The 22,876-nt window shown below is 36.9% G+C and overlaps 1 protein-coding gene across 1 annotated transcript; it reads right to left on the bottom strand.

Moving 5' to 3' along the window:
• Window positions 1-245: 245 nt before the first annotated feature.
• On the bottom strand, window positions 246-22,783 carry BMS1 (BMS1 ribosome biogenesis factor). Its single transcript, XM_068688291.1, has 23 exons — window positions 22,673-22,783; window positions 22,278-22,495; window positions 21,643-21,833; window positions 20,007-20,086; window positions 18,674-18,862; window positions 18,008-18,150; window positions 16,694-16,815; window positions 15,844-16,040; window positions 15,046-15,182; window positions 13,679-14,478; window positions 12,705-12,806; window positions 11,409-11,566; window positions 10,781-10,862; window positions 9,746-9,822; window positions 8,558-8,740; window positions 6,754-6,942; window positions 5,952-6,132; window positions 5,354-5,412; window positions 4,241-4,363; window positions 3,103-3,250; window positions 1,993-2,168; window positions 1,459-1,620; window positions 246-763 (listed from the first exon to the last, which is right to left on the bottom strand). Exons 2-23 carry the CDS (start codon window positions 22,457-22,459, stop codon window positions 527-529), a joined length of 3,918 nt encoding a protein of 1,305 aa, XP_068544392.1. The 5' UTR covers window positions 22,460-22,495; window positions 22,673-22,783; the 3' UTR covers window positions 246-526.
• Between the last annotated feature and the right edge of the window lie 93 nt (window positions 22,784-22,876).

Here is a 22,876-nt window from a genome sequence, read left to right on the forward strand (position 1 = left end):
GAAGCTCTGTTCTGAGTATTTATTTTTTTACTGGCATTTGCTAGTACAAAGCTAGAGAACACAAAACTCATGACCACTAACAGGTGATCTTCATGCCTTTTAGCGGAAGACTTGCCAACAAAAAAATTGAGGCAACAACCCACAGTACTGCCAATACAGAAACACATTCAGAGACATCTATTGGAGTTCCTTCTTTCATAGAAGTCTACTAGAACTAAGACGAAAACACAAAGAATACACAGTAATTGGCAATAAAATACTTTATTAGCTGGACAGACTTGCAGCATGGATAGAAATATACTGAAATAGAAAGTCCTCCAGGATATAATGTAGAAAAATCACAATCCATACTTCTACATCTTATTTACATACATTTGCAAACGGGTTCAATACATTGAAGGAGGTCATATTTGCATATTTTCCTGTCTTAATAGCACATTTAGTGTAGTCCAATACATTTGTTTCTTCAATAGAAAATTGCACGACTACCGTATTATTCCCATTTGCCCTGAACTCTGATAAAGTTTTACACATCCTTCTCTCCCTCACTAGATCCTTTCAAGCTTGACTTCTGCATTTTTTTCTCCCTTTGTCCCAGTATTCGATAAATTTTCTTCTTAGCCTCCTTTTGCCTCTTGAATTTTTGTTCCTCCTCCTTCTGCTTAACTTTAAGATATTCTTTAACCTGCTGTCGATGTTTCACTCTGGCTTTCTTTATCTTGTAATTATTCACTGTACTCAAGGCGTTGAGTAAGGCCGATATCTAAAACAGAAAAAAAAAAAAAAGAATTGAAAGTTCAGTTTTGGAGCAAGAAACAATTGAACTGCAGCTGACAACCATATAATGAATCATAGATTCAGGGCAAATTCCTAACAATTTTTGCATCTGTTCCCTAATGTCTAAAGTGGTTTAATTTAATCCATCTTGTTGGGAAGTTAAACAACGACTTAATTTTTGTGTACTCTCATTTTGGTTTGATACTATTTACAAGACTGTGCTTAACTGCTACTATCAAACACAAACTGAAGTTCAGATCTTCTTGCTTGAAAGCACTCTGCAATTCTCAATTTTTGAAGTATTTGCTTCAAGTCCCATCTTGGTTAATAATACATAATAATGACGAGACAAATAAAAGACTGCAACTATCAGTTTAAGTCACCCCAATGAGAGCACTATATCCAACCGAAATACCTTGAAAATACTATGACAAAGACAGAAGTCATATTCAAGTTTCAGGTGACCTACAAGCTTAATAAGAAGACATTATCCACTCAGAGCCATTTCTATTTATGTACCATGTGACAAACAAAGAAAAAACGCAGTGATACTTTTTCAGTAGGAGCATACATTATCTTTAGCACTAGCAATACATTCAAATGTGAAAACAATAGTTAGAAATGGTTTAAGCAGCACATTTACCAGTAGGGAATCCTTGTTTCAGAATAAGTGATAATTACCTTCTTTTCATGAGGCTCCCTGATAACAGCTGGTCTCCACTGGTCTTTTGGAGTCTTGCCTTTCTTCTCAAGGTTCTTAGGCTTGTTCTTAAATGGCAGCGCTTTCTGCAGTGCTTTAGGAATGTGGAGCTTATTGAAATGCCTTTTCTCCCTCACGATAGGCTAGAAGAATGGATATAGAACATATATAAGATGCGTGACCCTAAGAAGCTTTCATTGTATTTTCCAACATTCAGGGGAAAAAAAAGGAAAAAAGTTCTCCACACCCTAGCACCAAACTGTGAATGAAAACTTCACTATCCAGATTACTTCATAAACTCTCATTGATCCAAAACAATTTGTTTTCCACTGCTTCACTTCTCTCTCATGCCAGGAAATACTGTGTCCTGTGCATTAAAATATTAAATCACATATTCTTACATATGCATATATGTGTTTACCCTGGGCTTAGTCGTCTGCACAGCTCTAAGCCAGAGTGCAGATTAGACTGTCATCACTGACTTAAAAAAAAAAAAATAAATGTATTAAATATACCTTATAGAGGGAATCTTTGTTTTGTTTCAATTTGATGCCTCGTTCGTGCCTCAGCTGGCCTGTTGTCTTCATTCCTCTCCAACTGTCTTTCTCACCCGCTGGCTTCAGCAAGGATGTTACAGGGTTATAAAATTTCGGGATAGAAACAGGATACCAAGTCCTCACAAAGACAATATCTGAAAGAAAATAAAAATATCACTTGGCTGTGACAACATAGTTCATCACATCCATATTTTAAGCAAATATTGTCTGAACAGAATATATAACTAACATCTAGACCACATGCTAGTATTGTATTTGGCATATATACCAAATCTCTTCAAATTTAGGCAGAAATAATGTCATTATTTGTACACCTGGATTCTGCACAATGCCATGAAGTTATGATGACAGTATATTCCTACAGAGCAGCCAGCTGAATACCACCCTCCATATTCCTATTTAATTAACGAACCAGCGCGAGAGTTCATGTATCTATCTGTACCTGTACTATGACCGATAAAAACGATTTGCCTAACCTCTCCTTATTTTTCATTAAAGAACTAACCTGCTTCTGTTCTGTACTGTCTGTAATTTCACTGTGTTTAGGACATCAGAAGTCATATAAACCTAGATAAATACAAACTCATGTTCTCAACATCACGGTGACACTCAGCAAACACAGGAGATCACTAACCCCTGTTCTCTGCTTTACTTCCCCAACACATTAGGGGGGAAAAAAAATTAACTGGTTACAATGCCACACACTGGATTTATCAGTAAAAAAGACATCCTTCTAGTATTTGCACCACTAAATACAATTCACATTCATGGAGGAAAGCATACCACACTGTGTAAAACACTTCAAAACGCTCAGAGAAATAAATCTCCAAGATAAACCTTTTCATCTGTATACTGTAAGACTTCCAAGTACAACTGAAAGAAATCCAACATAAATGTACTTCTTTTTTTATTATTTCATTCTGCATCTCAGCAGATTTCATGCTTTGTGAATTCACATCTCAATTATCAGATTCGAGAGACTGAGACGCTGCACTTCAATCTGTGAAGCAGGATGAAAGTCGTGTGATAACAGCCCCTTATCAATCTTACATGGAAAGTGCAACTTACCACTCATCAGCAACTTGTCTTCAAATGTTGCTCTAAAAGCACCTGCTGGAGCTCGGAGGGCCTTTTTGATCTGTCCTCGGATACCACTCACAGTACGAATTGCTGCACCTTCAAATTTAGCCACTTCCAACTGAGAGTTAAACATTCCCTAAAAGCGAGAATTACCCATCATTATTCAAGATGCTAAGTTTATTTCTGTGACCTATGTAGGCCATCCTCACAAGCACCTGATGCAGAAACAAGAAGATCCGAGTATTGTCTTTATACCACAAGTACTGACCGTACCAAAAACCTACTGAACTGACTTCAATTTACTAGAAGTAATCTCCTTGGAGTCGTACGTCAGAGGCAATGTTTTTAGCATTAAATACATGCATTTAAAACTCTAAAACTGAGCACACTTGAGAGAATCTGTCCAGTTCTATTTGCAAGTGATTTGCTGGAAAATAGCATACCTTAAAAGTAAAGCAAACTGCCTCAAATTGCTAGCTGTGAGACTAATACAGCTCTGCAACACTTGCGTTTCTCCTTGCATAAACCACGGGGAAATCCAGGAAAATTCTGTGTATGCTTAATGCAAATATTTGAGTGCTTGGCTGTTAGAATCAGTCCTTAGTTGCTTAATGCCCCAAATACAAAATAACCTAATTTCTTCCTCAGAGCCCAACTAAGGAGAGCTGGAGGGTCAGTCAAAATTCACTTCTGCAACATTTTCTGCCCCAGACTTTTTCATAACTATAGTTGTAAAGTCCTAAAGTACTGCTAGAAGCCATCCTTGACCCCAGAGCTGAAATTCAGTGGGATGAAGCTGCTTGAATGACACTGTGGATTGGAGAACATTCTCCAGAGTTGTCTACCACTACAGCAAGCTAACCTTTGAGTTAGCTTGCTGTTTGAGGAAGAAAATAAACTAAAAAGAACAAAACAAAACAACAACAAAACCCACGCTGAGTGTGAGCCAGGTGACTGTTCCAGAATTCTTGTCTGGTTAACAAAAGTAATTGGTATTTGTTGGCTAGTACCTTTAGATACACTGCAATGATTATGGAGAACTTCTGCCTCGGGAAAGACAGATGAACGTAGGCCCAAGTTCCATTCCTTCCTAACACTGGTGAACAGTTTTATAGTACATACATACCTTAATAAAAGAAGTGTTCTTATAAATTTTGAATGGAAATCCAGTTAGCTTTAATTTCTTCACAACAGTTATGGATTTGTCTAAATCAAGCACAACTCCTGTGGCAGCTATCCGGAAATCAGGCTGAAACACACAGAGATCAAAGACATGGCTGAATTGTATTTATCACATAGCAATACATAAGTTTACTAAATAGTGAAGAAACAACTGCATTGATACAATTACACTGCTTTTTGGAGTTTTAGTTCAGAATTTATAACATTTACAGGAGTACCTCAGGATGACAAACACAAACTGACTTCATACAGACTAGTTAAGATACCGCTGACACACCATTCCTGCCATTCACTAATGAGATTCTCAGAGCTTCCATTCTAATTAACTTGGAAGCAACCTGAAAGTCCTTGTTGTCTGTCTGTTTTTTCTCTGTAAAACAGAATCTTGCTCAAAATCTCAAAGGAGAAGAGTTATGCACTGCTGTAAATCACTATTATGTTGTGGACACATGATGAGAATAACCTTCTAATACTTGTAACACAATGTCTGTGCAACAGGACTTATACAAGGTGGATTTAACAAAGAGATAATCACTACTCTCATCCTTATTACAACACCACTCAAGAAACTTTTCTATGCTGTCTGTAAACAGTGATCTCTTTACGGGTAACATATGCAAAAAAAGATCAATACTGCTTATTTATAAGAACTCAAATACCCATAAAAACCCTACTGAAATACAGAAAAATCACATCAAGGACAAACTTTTTCAACAGAAATAATCACAATCTCATAATTTAAAAAGGTTTTAGAAATTATCTAAATACTGAGTACCTGAAAAACAAGTAGGCATAAATCCTTCCATGGAAAATAGTGTAACTGTGTTTATCATTTTCAGTATAGCAGATAAAAATGGTTGTAGGAAAAAAAAAAAAGCCTCAATCTAGGTTCCTATCTAATTATCATACATCTTTTAAAAGATGAGTCTACCCATCTGCTAAGGTTCTACAATATCACTGTTTTACAACATGGAAACCTTCTTCCCTGAACCCATTTATTATAAAGATATAAATCCTATGAAAAGCAGTAGTTGACACTTTGTTGTAACAAACCTACCGTTGTGCCACTGACAGACTGAACCGCCAAAAATCCTGTCCCCTGAGGAGTGATGGGCCCTACAAGAAAATTAAATAAAAAAGCATGAAGAGCTACATTATACAACATATAGCTTCTATGTAAAGCTCAAAAAGCTTAGGAACACCTGAATAATCTCAACAAATAAAACCAAGGACAGGTTAAATAAAATATTCAATCCATTACTCAGATAAATAGCCCCACTAAAGTTAAAGCAATTATTTGTGCACAAATTTAGCTACGTATGGAAGCATTTGTATGTTGGGCCCATACATGTGCAACTGCTCACCTTCCCTCTGCACACAGCCAAACAAATCAGGTTCCTCCTTAATACAATAACACCAAGCAGAATGCTCACAATAGAATTAAAAGCCAAATAATCCACCTCACTACCTTCTCTTTCAGCAACTGCCTGCTTTACCGTATCATTTTTTGTTATTTTATATTCCACAGGGAACACAACTTCTTAAAGATCTTTCATCCCCAAAGTTCCCAGCTGTGTTTCCTTATAATCTTTACAACATTCTCAAGCTTTACAGAATACAAGTAACTCAAAACAGTAGCTCCATAATGCCCTCACCCCAAAAAGTTGCTCCACAATGCATATGTTGCGGTGTGTACTTTAGAAGTCTGTGACGCCCATTGTGATCTTCAATGTAGAACATTGGGATAGTCTGAAATCGCCTCCACCCTAATGACAGAATTAAAGGATCACGTGTCTTAAGAATCTTCTTATACCATCGGTGCTTCTTCAGGCGCAGCTAATTAGAAGAAAAGATAAGCAATGTTATAACAAGATAATCACACTAATTTGGAAATTCAAGCCTTTACTTTCAGGAATGATTGAAAGCAGCTTCCATCTACACTAGAATTTTCTTCCTCAGAAAGCTTTTATCCTTAAACACTCTCATTAACGTTAGGTTGACTGGAAAGAAAGCTAATCAGCATTTCACTTACTTCAAAATCACGTTTGCATTACAACAAACAAACAAACAAACAAAAATATATATACACATATAACTAGTAACTTTTCTCTAGCCACCTCTTGATAGAACATGAACCTTAGAGTACAATTCACGCTTGTGATTTAGCAATCACAATTACAGTGTACCTTAGTCCTGAGACGTACCTGCAGAACCATATTAGGAACATTAAATAACAGTAACATTTTTCTACCAGTTATCTATCTAAGCCTGTGAAACTCCAGCATCTGCTATCGTAGAGTTAATTGTATCAAAAACAATTCCATTATTCAAGAGAGAAAAACAAATACTTCTGTCTGATTGCTATGTCCTCAAGAAACAGAAAATAAAAAGCAATTCCAAACACAATAAAGCACATCTGTACTGAAAGAAAATGCACTCACAGCTTTGGCTACATACCTGTACGTATCCGACGTTTCCTTCACTGTTGCCTAAACCTCCCAGGATAATAGGATAATGAGGGTCAAAATTCAGGACAAATTCACATGGGACATTCTCAATCTCTATTCGAACATACATCCCAGGCCGAAAGCCCTCATACTGCACTCTGGTCTCGTCATCTTGATCTTCAAATTCAGCTCGATTAAGCTATGTGTCAAAGAGAAAGTCACCACGTGTTTTACAAAACTCAAGTATTAACAACTTGTTCATGAGGTGCTGGTTCTATTTAAAACATGCTAAGATTTATATAAATCTCTCCTGAAAGATCTAATAGGTTTTGTGACTTTTTATTCAGAACCATGAATCCTCTCTGCCACCATGAGATCCTTCCAATTTGAAATCCCAAGTGGGCCTGTTAGTCTACTTGAAAGACAGTGCCCAAGAGAAGCAAATGGCTGAGCCACTTCTGATACACATTTCATAAGGGTGACTTTGGATTTTAAAAGGTACAACTGTCAAAAGCACATTTTTGATTTAGGAACCCAATTACCTTTTAAACATAACATCCTGATCTGTAGGTGCCACTTATAAGGGGACAGGGCTCGTATCTTACTCAGCAGTTTAAAAATACTTCAGTGTCCTCAGACACTCTGTATCCTCAAATGTGTCTTTTAAAGCTCTTCTGTGCCATGTAAATGCAGATATTGTGTAAATATTTAACAAGACATCCTTGTGAATAAGAAAAGCTTTACCATCCTACTTGAGCTCCTGATGTTCAGTGGTCTTACAATGTAAGATGCCATGTTCAAGCAAACTAATTACCACTTTCATTTTTCAAGGTACTAAGCTAAGGCACAAATCCTGTGGCTCAAGTTTTTTTTTGGTTGTTTGTTTTTTGTTTTATTTTTTTGAAGAAGTCTTCACACATCCCCAGTTTGAGATATTTGCCCTTCCATCCTGCAGTAGGAGCACAGCCAACTGCAGGTATGTATTTCTTAAAAAGACCTCTAGTGAAACAATTGTAAATTATTTCATGTAATTTTACTGGAATTACTTATTAACACTTTAAGTGTTCTTAGTAAGTATGTCAGTATACCACAATTTATGACACAGGCTAATACAACAGGGTAACACTTAGTTTAACGACTATCTGGGGCAAGATTTTATCAGGAGGGAAGACAGTGAAATTATTGGGAATGTAACACAATGTTCTTCCAAGCCAGCCAAAGAAATAAGCCACTTTTAAGTTCAAAGGATTTTATCTAGAAACAAGGCCTGGAACAAAATCAGTACCAAATTATGAATAGTTCCCCTCAAAACTCCTGAGCATCATCATCAACAATTTTTCTCAAAATAGCTTGACAGTTTGATGAGAAGACTACCATGCAAAACTTACTCATCTATTTTTAACACCGCAAAAAACACACCAAAACAATACCAGGCAAATATTTGATGCAAGTTAATATGACAAGGATTTTTACTTCCTTCCACATAAAAAGCTTCTTCTGGGGAGAGAAGGGCATCAGGACTCCTTCTCTCTTGTTTTTGTCATTGTTTGGTTTATTTTTTAAGACTTGCCATGCTAGTTCCACTACTAAGTAACAAATGGATTATCGTTAAAAACTTCTAAATATGTCAATATATGTCATGTAAACTTCATCTATTCAGCGATTTAAAATAGAGTTAACTAAATAACTCAATTTAAATTGAACTTCCATTTGTTTGGTTTGTCATGTGTGTCTCCAGCAAAGACCTTCAGGCAAACTGTGCGGCATTTCTGAAAACATACAGTCAGATAAATTGACAAGTTAACAGCTTGTACCTGGGCCTGTTTGTGCATTTCTTCTTTAAGATCATCAAAGTACGTGGCATCCCCTTCATCATACTCTGCATCAAACATTTCTTTCAGTTTCCGTTTCTTGTCCAGCCGCTCCTTTTTCTTTTCCTCTTCCTCAGCTTCTGGTTTGGTCTTTTTTCCATCATTGCCCTCTTCCTCATTTTCAGACTGATCAAAGTTAAGTTAGCAAACATGCAAAAGTGTTAACTGAAAACAAGCCATTCTGATCAACATTTTAATACATATTAAGAAATATTTTTTCATAATGCAAGTGATTGCATTGACTTATTTGTTTCTACCTAAAATGGAAATATTTTCTAAGTTACTCATAAAAGAATATGTGACTTTGGTTATGACCAAAACATTCTATAATCTTATCATATCCCTTTTCACTAAAAGGGTTCTTGACTTCACATTTATTTTAATGTTGGGGAAGAGACCCTAAAATAGGCCTATTATGCTGCATCTAAAACAAGCACACGTAGTAGAAGAGGAAAAAACAACCTGTTGATAGCATTGAGCAGTACTGCTCTGAGGGAAGCACTCTAGAGGCCAGAGAGGAATAAGCTTGTTCACAAACCATTTGAACGCAGTCAAAATGATGATGTTACCCTTAATTTTATACCAACTGTAAAGACATCAAGTTGTTCAGTCTAAAAATTTTTTCATTTTTAATCTATATCATCACAGATGACTACAGCTCTGTTCTTGGGAGACATCCAAGCCACAGCAGCAAAGTGCTTCCACCATCCCCTTTTATACAGATGTAAGGAATCTAAGTTTCCATTATTTGTTGTGTTTAAACAGAGCTCTATAATCTTCCACATCAGATGACAGAGTATCAACAGTTGTGATAACACTTGCTTTTAAAGTATTTCTCTTATAACTTCACATCCTCCAACTCTTGATTAAGCCTGACATCTACTGTTAAATAGTGAGATGACTTAATTAATCTACTCAATTAATTTTAAACAACAAATATGGTAGAATCTAAAAATATGTGTTTTTTTTTTTTTTTATAGGTTCCAGAGTCATGTATGTTTTCTTCCTTGCTCCTATTCATTTCTTTCAAGTCACAAAAATGAAGTGTATTGTATGGGTTTCCTACTCGTTGATCAGCAACTCACATATACATATATACGTTGCTCCAGAATACACAAACACGGGTCATACCTCATCTTTTTCAGCAGCAGACTTTCCTTTGTGCACAACACCTGTTTCAAGATCTTCAAAATCTCCATACAGCTCTTCTGCAACAAGAAACAACCATGACATCTGACATCTAACCTGTTATACTGTCCCATAGAATTTCTCATACTTCCAGTGTTATCCTTAGAATTATTTTGTAGATTAGTTTCAGCCCAAACGAATTTACTTCCTATCAACTTTTAGAAATATGTTCTGTCTTTCCTATTCTCTATATTCTCAGCTGAACTCCACTGGATACTCCTTTTACCTTTTGATACTTACATTTTATGTTCAAATACATAAATAAAGCTTAATCATTCTAAATGAACACAGATGCTGCCTCACAAAATTCACTTCATGTAACAGGAATGCTCTTAGTTAATACTCCAATGACTCAAGGCACCTAGCAGAGCAATTGAGCTTCTTTATTAAAATAATTAAATAGATAAATACATATAGCAGACAATTTTTAGGTTTAAAAAGCTCCTAAAACTGTCAAACCTCAATCTGCAGAAACAGTATAGACATATCACTTAAGTTTTTTATTTTTTTCCAAACATTTATAAAACCACAAACAAAAAATAACCTTAAAAAAAATCTCAAGATAGATCTCACTTCTGAACCAAATGCAAGTGATCAGTTTGTCTTTCCATAAAAGAGAATTTCTGTTTATTTCCACCTAGACTATCCAAAGCAATAAAATGTAGATAACTAGTAACTAAATTAATATAAACAATGCGAAGTTAGTATGATCGAGTGTTAAATAAGGACCTAATTTCCTTATTTAAAATATGCAGCCTTTTTCAGAGAGCAAATTTTCAACATGTGCTACTTGCACATTTTTACGGCAACATGGAAATATATTCACATCTGTAGAATACTTTTTATTACAGTTTGAAGAAAATTTCAACATACAACTAGTGCAAAACGTTCTAAATGCATAACTATGTCATAACTCTTTTTTTTTTTTTAAAAACAACTCCTTTATCCATTAGCCATTTTTAGAAGTCTTACACATACCATCTTCCTCCAACAACTTTGCAGCATCTTTATCATCTTCCCACTTTCCTGTAACAAAGCAGTCTTTAATACTGCTCATAACCTGCAAAATAGGAGTTGATAACAGGCTTTAACTATACAGGTCAACAACACAAAGGTTTTCTAATTCAGTCGCCTCTCCTCAACCATCTTCCCAGCTTAGAGATCATCTGATATTCTCACACACAGCTTCACATCAAGACATCATTACCAAAACTACATAATGCTTCAGCTGAAAGCAGGAATGACAAACCACCTCAAATCTCGCCCAAATGTCTTTACACATCATATTTTCACTCATGATTCCCCTGTCATTTTTTTTTGTCTGTTTCTTACATAAACAGAAAACTGCGATACATCAGATAATCGAGAAGCAAGCATTAAACTATCTTATCTACCTAGTTTTCTATTCAAGTGAGAACAGACCTTGAATCCTGTTAGCCAGTAAATACATCTAATGACCTAAGTAGCAAAATATATGACACTCATTGTCCCTTGCATAGGTTTGTTTCAACGCCACTCCTCCACTACAATTCAGTAGTGCTTTTGAAGACATACCCAAGACATAACCATTATATGATTTGCAAAAACAATTATGTAAGTGCATTACCTCTTCTAAGTCCCAGTCCTGAGGCTTTTCTATCAGAAACTTGGAGCAGTCAAGAGCATTAGCCTTCTCTTTGGATTCTTTGTCTGGACGTCTGACTTGAAACAAACCTCCAAGTTCATCACCTGCATCCTCACTTTCATGTTCGTTGTCCTCAATCACTACATGAAACATACTGACAGTTGATTACATCCTCCACAGTACATGGATTACTTTCATCAACCACCTCTTTTCTACCTCGTTTCACAACACTTGCAGTAGTTTGAGGAAAAAGAGAAAGATGCAAGCTAAAAGCACCTTATATCAAAAATATCAAAGACTGAAGAAAAAGTCATGGTTCTGATCCAGTGTAAGGGTTGAACTAATACATAAAAAAGGAACACGTCAGGTAAGCAACAGCCAGGAAGATAACTATATGCTGTGACCATACTTGGCTTCAGTTGTGCAGTTGTTCTGTATTGAAACACAATTTACTTCACAAATTCCATGTACTTACTTGAACAACCTGAGATCTAGTTCTATTTGCGTAACAGGAATTATCGCCACCAATAATGCCCCATAAGTAAACAGTGTTCTCTCAATACTGTGGCTAGAAACAATATCAAAATGATCTGGCAGTAAAAGCAACACTAAACTAGTGTTTAAGTCAAGAATACTGAACTTGAAAATCTGTATGTCTTTACATTCCTGCACTGTGAGAGGTTTATAGAAGCCAAATTCTTACTGCATTCTACTTTATACATTCAGACAACTCCTGGCAAAGTTGTGAATTACATAGGACAAATTATATAAAAATTATTTTATCTTCTTTTTAAGTCAGCTGGCTTACATACTGCTTTTCCTTGACAAACAGCCTTAACTCAGACACGATAATACTAAGACATGTCTAAAAGAACAGATATTCCACTCTCCATCACTGTGAGACAGAAATTACTAAAAACAGCCAATGAAAAGACACTCCTTTATGAAAGGCATCAATCACCATAATGGATCTGTGTAATAACTACTATACAATTATAGAAGCGACTAAATTTTGATGCCTTGGGGAAAATAGTTATTCTGTAAAACATGAGTAACAACCGAGTGGCCTGCCAAATGAGCTCAAATGTTTTTATTGGAAAAGTAAAAACTGTTTTTATTAAAATTATCAGTGAAAATTAGTATTGGCAATTAAGAAACTCAATTAACTCCTCTCAAGCCTCCCTCTAAAAGTTCTCCAAGATTTAGACTCACGAACTGGGTAGCAGCTAAAAGCCTAGTATATATTAAGATCGTACAAGTTTCCAGACAAATCTGTACCTGTTCCATATACAAGTTTACGAAGATTAGGGGTTGACTGTTGCTGTCTTAGAAAGGCCTGAGCTGCCTTCTGTGTGAGGTCCTCTTTCCACTTTAGTGCACCTGAAAAGGAAAAAAAGCACATTCCATCCCCAGAAAATGGCAAATCTTAGGAACTACATAAATAATTTAAATAAGGACATGGCCTCCCCAGGCTTAAGAAATGTAAAAACAACCCACAGTTTATCTTTTTTTTTTTTCATACTTCATATATACACAGAAACTTAAGTTGTGGCTGACAGGTTTTATCTCCTCTTTTTTTTTTTTTTCTCCTGATTAATGCCAATTGTAGAAGGACAAGAGCGTTAAGAAATTATTAGCAATAATAACAAATTTGACTACTTTCACAATGATACTTTTCCTGTCCAAAGCGTCACAGAACAGTTGAGGCTGGAAGGGACCTCTGAAGTTATCTTGTCCAGCCTCCCTACTCAAGTAGGGTCACGTAGAGCAGGTTACCCAGGACCACCCAAACAGCTTTTAAGTATCTCTGAGAACGGAGATTCCACAGCCTCTGCAGAAACGTGTTATGTTGCCTCGGGGCAACATATTCAAATGCTCAGGTCAATGGTTAAAACATTTTAGTAATATTCCCCCAAGAATGGTTTATTCTTTCTAAGTGTAACAGAGCATCTTAATTTATTTTACATACATATCCAGGAAGATTAAAGATAAGAAGAAACGTATAAGCACTGAATTTTATAAAATTAATCACCTCCATTTTTGAGCAAGGAAACCTGAGACCAGCTTCCTACACTACAAATCAAAGGCTTAACAAATAATCTGAGGTTTCCAAACTTGAAGTTGGCCACTCAACACAATGCTGCCCCTACAATACATATAATATTTACTCATTACAATATTCTTTACCAGTGAACCCAATAAAAACATCTGCAAAACAGCTGCATTAGAAAAATTTAACATGCACAGTCTACCTGCGGTGTCAGCTGAGAAGTCTGTTTTTTCTTCATACTCCTCCTCCTCTCTCAGTAGATTTTCAATATCATCATCATCTTCAGCTTCTACAGCTTCAAGTTTATTCTGTCTAGGACTATCAGCTTTCTTTATCCAAGTTTGCTGAAATTGTTTCTGATTTGACACTTCAGCTTCTAATTCATCATGTGATTGTTCTTTATCACCTCCCTCATCAAGGGATTCAACCTCAGATTCTGATGCCTCTTCTGCTGTGCAATTTCCCGAATCTGTAGTGAGCACTGTTTTCTTTTTCAGACTGCGAGCTGACAGTTGCGATCTCGTTTCCCTATCTGCACTAGTTATTTCATGTTTTTCAGAGTCAGCAACTCCTTTGCTTACAGCCTCAAATTCACTATCTGAGCTTTCATTCCTGTATGTCCCCTGCTCATCGTCATCATCTTCCTCCATCTCATTTTCTTCAGGTGCAGTTTCTCCTTCTTCTTCAGAACTCATCTCAAGATCGTCATCACTATCTGCAAATGCTGGAAGTTCACTCATGGATTCCTCTTTAGCCACCTCCGTTTTCAGGTGCTTAGCACTCCCAAGAGCCATCTCTTCCTCCTCATCACTTTCTTCCTCCGCATCTTCTTCATCATCACCATCACTTCCATCCTCAGACATGGCTTCTTCTTCTTGGTCATCTTCCTCATCACTAACTGCATCAACATTTTCTTTCTTCTCTTCTTCATCAAATAATGCCTTCCGACGTACTCTTCCAGTCTTTGGATCAATCTGCCTCTCTTCTTTTGGCATCACAAACCTGTGTTTTCAAAGATCACGTTTAGGAGAAAGAGAGTTAAGCGCAAGTAAATTTTAGTGAAACAATTAAGCTTCGTGTTAATATTTTAAAGCCTTTCTGTAGGAGGAATATCAAAAACAGAGAGAGGTTATAGAAAACACTAGAAAGGCAACAGACTTAATTTAAGTGTGGTAAACCTCTTAGTTCAAGAATACACGCTACATTATAGGCCTACGGAATTCTAAGAAATTTCTCAATTTTCCATTGAAAGAAAATGGGTTATACAAGGAATTTCACTGAAGATTATAACTACCGTTCTCCTAAGCTCTGACGAAAAGCACAGTTAAACTTCTTAACACCATATCAGCAAGGAATTTCTGGATGGCAGAATTATACTGGTTGCAAAACTTTAACACCAATTGTTTCTCAAAATACATACTTGGTATGAGAAGTCTTAGAAGACAAAGAAATAGGCAATGAGCCATTCTACTAATTGTGCTCTATTAAGAATTTTTCATAAGTTAAAACATAAGACCAGAGACTCTTTAAAGTTCAAACACTACATAATGTTCAAAATTCAAAACTTACTCTTGTCCCACATCTTCTGAACCTAATGGTCTAGAGTCCATGAAGAGAGAAACCTTGCTTGATGCCATCTTAACATCAATGGCTGAATGAGTGGAGATGAGGCTCTGAACTAGTTCATGATTTGGTCTCACATCCTCCTGGTAAACAAACATTTTTTTACATTTAAATTAGGATGAATAAATAAACAACTAAGTCATTCATCTGCCTAAAACAGTAGAAATATTCATTTGTAAAGAAAAAAATTCTGAAGCATTTTCAATACACATTTTCTCAGCATAGCAAGGTCTCACCTCTTCAACAAATGCATGTAGTATTAACACATGAAAAATGAAAGATGGCCTCCTTCACAGTATGTAACCACTACAGTAAATATAAGCAATCTTACGTACTATCAACCTTCAGCAGAATACAGAGGAAAACAGCTAAAGTCAATTGTTTCATATGCAAAATACGTCACCTCTCCCTTTGACCAGTCAAATCCTTTAAGTGCTTTCCTGCAAGTATCCTATTTTACAAAGCAAGAATAATAATATCCCAGCACCAGGAGCTTCCATAAGTCTTAAGTCAATGCTTTGAAAGTTTCCAAGACTAACTTCAATTACTTATTAGTAATTGATCTTTCAAATGTTTTGCACAACATTTTACAAAGAAAAATCACTAGAGCAGAAAAAGAAGTTAACCAACATATAGAGATTTTTTCTTTTTAATAAGCTTATTATTAAGCACTTCATTTTGACTCTAAAGGTGAAAACTACATTCTGTAAGAGAGGGGAATTCATATCAACAACATTCCTTTACCTCTTTGTTTTCATGAGCATGGCTTCCACCAAGGTCAATATAAACAGCGTCCTTATCATACACGATACCCCCCACTCCTGAGAGAGGGGCGTAGATTAGCTTCTCTTTCTCACTTAGTGAACGCTTCTTCTGCTGTTCAGGTAGAGCACAGGGGTCTGGTAGGAAACTCACATCACTCACAGTAAAGTCCCCTACACCTGGGGTGACAGACAACAAAGCAATAAGGCTTTCACAAAGTTTAAATTCTAAAATGTGTACAATTCATCACGAAGAGGTAAAGAAACATAACAGCGTTCAGTAATTTTTCAACAGCAAGCTTTGTATCAAATATCTGATTCTTCTGTTTAACATTGAGCTTAGAGAAGCTTACGTTTTGTCACTAGAATACTGAAAAGCTTTGTGTTTGCCTGTTTTTAATAAGAAAATTAGTAACTCACTTTCCTCAGTAGGTTTGCAAATTTAGTATTATCATATCTCCGAATTTAAGTTTTTAAATCATGCACTTAAATACTAAATTTATTCAGAGTATGAGAAATTTTACGTAAGCCAAATTTATTTTCACTACTAGAGTTAGTTTACACTACAAGCACCTCTTAAAGCAAAACACCGCTGATAATCTTCAGATGCTGCCAATATAATCTAACACTGTAAGAGAACCGCAGAATTAAAAGCTGAACTATTTACAAGGATGTATTTCTACAGAAATGTTATTATAAAAAAACAATTTCCAAGACCGTAGAAAGGTGAAAAAAATTACAACGTACTGTTTAAAGATGCAAATAAATTCACAATAAAAATAACATCAGCTACACAGATCAGCACAAACAGTTTTAAGAATCTGATAAATTACCTGGCATATGAATTTGGCTTTTATTTTTTAAGTGTGCTCCTCTTAAGTAGCCGTAAACTGATACCTTCCTGTCACATTTGGGATTGATTCGGACATCCTCTGGGTTTGTCAAATCTTCCATTCTACCCAACATTAAAAAAAATAATAATAAAAATTAAGAGAATAGAACTGTGGCACCAGTAAGTCATGCTTTGCAAACTCTAAAAATCAAACTGGTATATGACAAATATCATGAAGGGAAAAAAAATATTAAAATAAAACCGCAAAATATTTTTGAAGTTGCATCATCATGTCCAACAACATATTTCCAGAGGACATATTGACAGACACTTCCCTAAACATATACCTCTTGCTTAACATTTTAGTCATTATTTATATGCTTTCCATACACAAACTCCTCAAACCAATTTTGCTAGTAGAGGGAAAATGAGTTAGCATCTTAAGAATCTGAAAGATGTACTCCTTTCAGCCATGTAGTACCTTCTTCTCCTTAATAATGTCAGTGAGCAACACAAAAAATACCATATGGACTGGCAGAAGAAAAGATAGATTGATTTCAGGCAGATGAGATGGAAACTGCTTCCGCTACTGCTTTCTACACTGCACAAAGGAGGAAACAAAAACAGCCAAGGAGGGGACACTTATTCTGGCTGCAGATGAACTTAAAACCCAGCCAGAAACCAAAGTAATTTTAACAGTTAGAGTAACCTAAAACAACGTGACTGAAAGCCTACAGAGTATTTCTGTCTCTTTTTCTCTGTCTTTGCTTTGTGTATCTGCATGACGCTTACCAACTTCTCTAAGATTTTTTTTCTAAAGAATTTCAGCTTTGAAAGAAACTGTTCTAGATCCTTTTAAGAGTTTAATCATAATTGTAAGCATTCTGGCAATAAAACATGAAAAGAGAGGTAATTTCTCAGGTAGGTATAGCCATCATGAAGATTGCTTTCATGTTGCACATGAACTAATTCACCAGCCCTTGTTAAACTGCTAGAGTGCTTTTTTACTTTTCTATAGAGATTTAATATAATCATAAACAAGGAGGATCCTTTAATTACTTCTTTTCCTGGGTTTCAAAAGGATTTACTCTATACCAAAGGCCAGGCAACATGATCCAATGCAAGTAGAAAATGAATGGCTAAGCTCACGAATGCAAACTTAAAAGTATATTGTAATTTCCCCCAAGCCATCAAGATAATTACTAAATACCCATTACACACATAAAGCTGACTGGTTCTAATAATACATGTATCACCTTTTTAACTGCAAAGGTGTTTTCTATGCTGAGATTAAAGATCAGAAAAAAGCACACACCTGTCTGCAAGAACATATGGGTGAGAGGTTTGCCAAGTAAGAGGTCGGAATTTCATAACAGAGATAAAACGCCCCAAGTTGTGAATTTCCTGCTTTTGATATTCTCCGTGAACCATCCCAGACAGATAGAACAGCTTAGCACCCTAAACACATTAAAAAGACATAAAACCATTAAATATCATTTTAATACCTGCAAAACTGAAAAAGCCAATGGAATTCTAGTTCGTAAATTATAAATGTAAATTACAATTTAAAATGGATTCCAAAAGATCAAACTAATTAGCTTATTTCAACATGAAAACTGCTCCCTAAATCTTAGGAAAAGACAACTGATAGTAAAAGAAAAAAACGGTCCAAAGGTTCAGTTTGTCTCCTGAATTGAACAAGAACAATCCCCCTTGAATTGAACAATCCCCCTTGCATAATACCTGTGTAACAGACCTTTTTACTGGTAGAACACGTTTAATAGATTGGGACACAGAATAATTATCCAAGTATTTCAGTAAATAGAAGATCACGTTATCTGATATAATATCAGAATTGTCCATTTAGAGTATTATCAAAGAGATTTTAACAATGCCATAATTTTTTTTTAAGTATTGCTTTAGTCTTAATTCAGCCTAATTTAATGCACAATATACAGAAAACGAATGCTGGATGTCATACCGGATATACTTCAGTCCAGAATCTGTGCTTTAACTTCTTTTTTGTCTTCTTTAATTGTTTGTTGTTCTTGAATGTATCCAGGTGGGTAAGAATTCCCATAATTTTGGGAAAGCCATGTACCTGACAAATGTTCAGGAATTCAAATGTTTCCATCTCAAATCCAAAGCTGGCATCAATGAGCATCAGAACCTGAAAGACACAAGATCATCGTTTCACTGGAAGACCACCATGATACCTATATGAGCTAATTTCAAAGACCAAGCCATTAAAGTCATAACCTTCTTCAGAACCAAAATCTTGCAAAAGTTTTATGTATTTTCATATAACCTGAAAACCAACTTGGTCTTTTTAATTACACTATGCATTTTAACCGCTTCAGAATTTAGTTCAGTTAGGAAATCAGATCAGCTTTTCCAGTCAATCAAATCTTTGCAAAGATCTCATTTGCACACTCTCTCGAATAGAACTATGAAAGAACACAGCTGCCCTATGAATACAATAATATACACTATTACACTAAGGCCCAAATAGGTATCTACTTGGCAAATTTTAAAAATGAAACATAGAAAACCCTCCAATATTGGCAGGAGTGACTGATAAAATTAAGTTATCCCTCAGCTGTGGGTATCTTTGTCTTAGATTCATTAAGACCTCTAAGGCAGAGTGTTTTGGTAAAGCAAGACAAGCAAGCTTTCTTCACACACTGTAGTAACTGTTGTGCATCGCTCAAATACACTGACACAAGAAAATGGCACCCAAAGTAACATGAAAACGGAAGCAAAGCAATGTTAGGTCCTCAGCAACGAAGAACTTAAAATGCATGGCAAATAATGAAAAAGGTCGGCGAGTTATTATGTAATCTCAGCCTCCTAACAATAAGCCCAAATACATTCACAGCATTATTGTGTGCATTCAGCATCTTAAACATGTCACATCTACTTTCTGACAGATTTTTGCAGATCGTTTTTAATACATTTCACTTCCTCAAGTAAAAAACATGCAGATAGAACAGTATCTGGACTGTTGTATGTGCTTGAATTCAGTCAGTATTTAGCTAAGGATCTCAAGCCCTATCGGCTATGAACGCTCAATGTACACCAAATTCTACACAGATACATGGACTGTGCATCAGGTCCTCACTACGAACAGACTTAATAAATTTTACCAGAAGTTACAAAGGTGATCACATTTCACTGAAATCAACCACATAACTGCACAGCAGCCTTCAAAGACAGACATCAGATTGCATCACAGAAACTCTTGGTACAGTCCAGTCAAAAGAAGTACTTTCAATATTTATTTTTATTAAAATGACCATCTATTGTTAACTTACCAAATCAGCAACTTTAGCCAGGTCAATCATTGTGTTAATGTCACATCCGCATTCAATAATAGTTAGCCTGCGTTTTTTACCTGAAAACAAGATTAAGAAGAACCAAAAACTGAAACAGAAAGCAAATTTATTACTCCACAGCTTGCTTTTCAATTTATACTCCTTAAGTTCCTAAATAGTATCTGGGACTCACATTCTTGTCTAACATATAGACTGAACAATGTCACATTTGTCAAGTGCCTGTTAACATATGCTTTTAGTTCTGCTAAATTTTAACCTTTTAGTTTAAAATTATCAGGTTGAGTACATGGTTTCAAATAAGTTGTCCTGCCTTTTCCAAAAACAATACTAATAGCAAAAAAGGTTGTTTTCTTTTTGTTTGTTTTTACTTTGAAGAAAACCTCTGCTTATCCTTAGTAACCCAGAGTTAGTACCAAGGACTTCATTTTACATATACTTTTTTCCTGGTAATATCAAAAGGACAAAACTACACCCTGATACAGTTAAAAAAAAAAAAAAAAAAAAAAAAAAAAAGTGGAGGGTAAGAAAGATTTCTTAACATGCACCTCAATTAGAAGAAAGTATCCAGAGTTAATTTGACCCGACTAACCAGAGTTGTCTAATGAAACTTTAGACAACAAGAATGACATCTTGAAATAACTATTGTCTAAAGTTACCAAATTTCAGTCCCTGAGTCCCAATAGACCAACAAAGAAATCCAATTTAACACATTTTTCCCTTTTCCATATTCGTCAATTATTCCTTGCAAACACCAGATCACAGAATTACAGAATGGTTCATGTTAGAAGAGATCGCTAAAATCATCTAGTCCAGCCTTTAACCTAGTACTGACAATTCCACCACTAAACCATGCTATGGAGTTCTATATCTACATCTTTCCTAAAGTCCTCCCGGGATGGTGACTCAACCACTTTCCTGGGCAGCCTGTTTTAATGCTGCACAGATTTATTAATTTAAATCTGTGGAGTCTACCTACACCAAACATGGCTGTCTAGATCCAAGCAAGATCTCCTGTAAAAATTCTTTTGCTGACATGCTCCTCCTAGGACCTCAGTGATCCAACTGGTAATATGCAAGAAAAGTAAAGAAAAGAACAGGCTAGGCCAAGGGAAAATTGGGACTGAAAACTTCACAAAAAAGAAATGGAAACGACTACGGGGTGAGGTGGAGAAACATAACTGTAAATGGCTAAGCAAATTAACTCTTGGTCTAAAAAAGAAAGGTAAACAAGAATGAGACTGTAAGACGGGGAACCTTAAAGAATGAGAAATGCATGTAGAGGCTAAGATAAAGCTAGAGAAAAACAGTTCAAGAGGGAAAAGAGAACCCAGTAGAAAATTAAAACTAGGAAAAATATTTGGGGATGGAAAAACCAGACAAAAGGCCAGAAAGAAAAAAGAGAACTGGGAACCTAGCAGGGTGGAAAGTACAAGTTTAGAAGGGCAAAAGCCCTAGTCTCACTATTCTGTTAGTGAGCATGCCTGATAACACACCCAAATGATTTCTTCAACATGACCAAAAATTAGGAGAATGTGAACACATCCTAGCCCTACAAAAGATAGACAACTAAGGAGTGTAAAATAAGCATTTCAATTTCTTGTATCTTTGTTCTCACCTGAAACAATTGTAACAGGGCCCCGGATTTCAACTAATTTTTGCCTTGTGAAGTTCTTAATGAGACATTTTATTAAAGTGCTCTTTCCAACCTTGGGAGGGCCAACAACAACCACCACCACAGGAGGTGGCTCCAAAGGAGTACGGTCAACCACAGGGATGTGATGTTTTTTAGTCTTCAAATCCTGAGTTCTGAAAATAAATTTATAACAAACAGAAAAAAAAAATACAATTCAGTAATGTTTCTTTTTGAAAGTCTTCAGCAGATGCAAAAATCCAAACATGGAGTTTCAACAGGCCCCTGGCTGCTACCGTCCATGTGGAACTCCGACAACCTGAAGAGCTACACAGATTTTGTGCTTTCCATTTCGAATAGCACACCTGCAGCACCTGACGCAGATGCAGAAAGCACTGCACTGGTGACACACGTGTAAGTTACAACACAGCCTTGGACATGGTGAAAGCTTCATGAGCACACCAGTGAGAGCTACACTGTGTGCATTTCTACTCAAAGGAGTACAGAAACCCCAGCCAACGTCCATCCAGCCGCCTAACTCAGCACGTTGTACACCGTATACATATCCCTGTTCCTTATATATACATATATATATATACACACACACCCCTGTTCCTTACCTGTGGAAAGTTCTGGCCATCCGCACCGCGGACTGCACCGTGAAGGCTTTGGGGTTTCTTTTCCGAGCATCCTCCTCGTCCCCTATTCCTAGCTCATTGAGGTACCGTTTCCTTTTCTTCTCCGCCTTCGGCCCGCTGTGCTTCGCACGGTGCTTCTTCTTCTCCTTCTCCTTCTCCTCCATCTCCCCGCTCGGCAGCAGCTCACTCGCAGCCGGCTCCTGTGCGCGGCGCAGGAAGCGCAGCCATTACCCCACGTGTAGCAGCGCGGCACCCCCACCCCCCCGGCAGCGCCACGGGGCCCACTCCAGGCGGCGGCCGCCTCCCGTCCCTCCCGTCCCGCCCGGACACCCGCGCCCACCACCAGCCCCAGGGGTCCCGGAGAGCGCGGCGCCCACCTGCCCCCTGCCTCCGCTCCCAGCGCCGCGCTGCCGGGTCCCTTCTCCCCCGAAAGCAGCGGCCGCGCCTCGCGTTCCGGGCTGCCAGCGGAGCCCTTTCGCCGTCGCACCGTGGGGTGGGCGGGGAGACGGGTAGACCTGTCGGCCCGGCACTTCGTTTCGGTGTTTCTCTTTAGGATTGTGTGTGTTCAGAGGGCCTTGAGT

This window comes from Anas acuta, chromosome 7 (genome assembly GCF_963932015.1).
Source record: "Anas acuta chromosome 7, bAnaAcu1.1, whole genome shotgun sequence".
Taxonomy (NCBI): domain Eukaryota; kingdom Metazoa; phylum Chordata; class Aves; order Anseriformes; family Anatidae; genus Anas; species Anas acuta.

What these genes read in the sequence shown, in the direction of transcription:
- BMS1 (XM_068688291.1), bottom strand. Translation starts at nt 22,459, where the DNA reads ATGGAGGAGAAGGAGAAGGAGAAGAAGAAGCACCGTGCGAAGCACAGC. An exon ending in CTTCTCAGCTGACACCGCAG is followed by an intron (nt 12,807 to 13,678) that starts GTAGACTGTGCA and finishes TTTCCTTTTCAG; the next exon opens with GTGCACTAAAGTGGAAAGAG. An exon ending in GGGAGCCTCATGAAAAGAAG is followed by an intron (nt 764 to 1,458) that starts GTAATTATCACT and finishes TTTCTGTTTTAG; the next exon opens with ATATCGGCCTTACTCAACGC.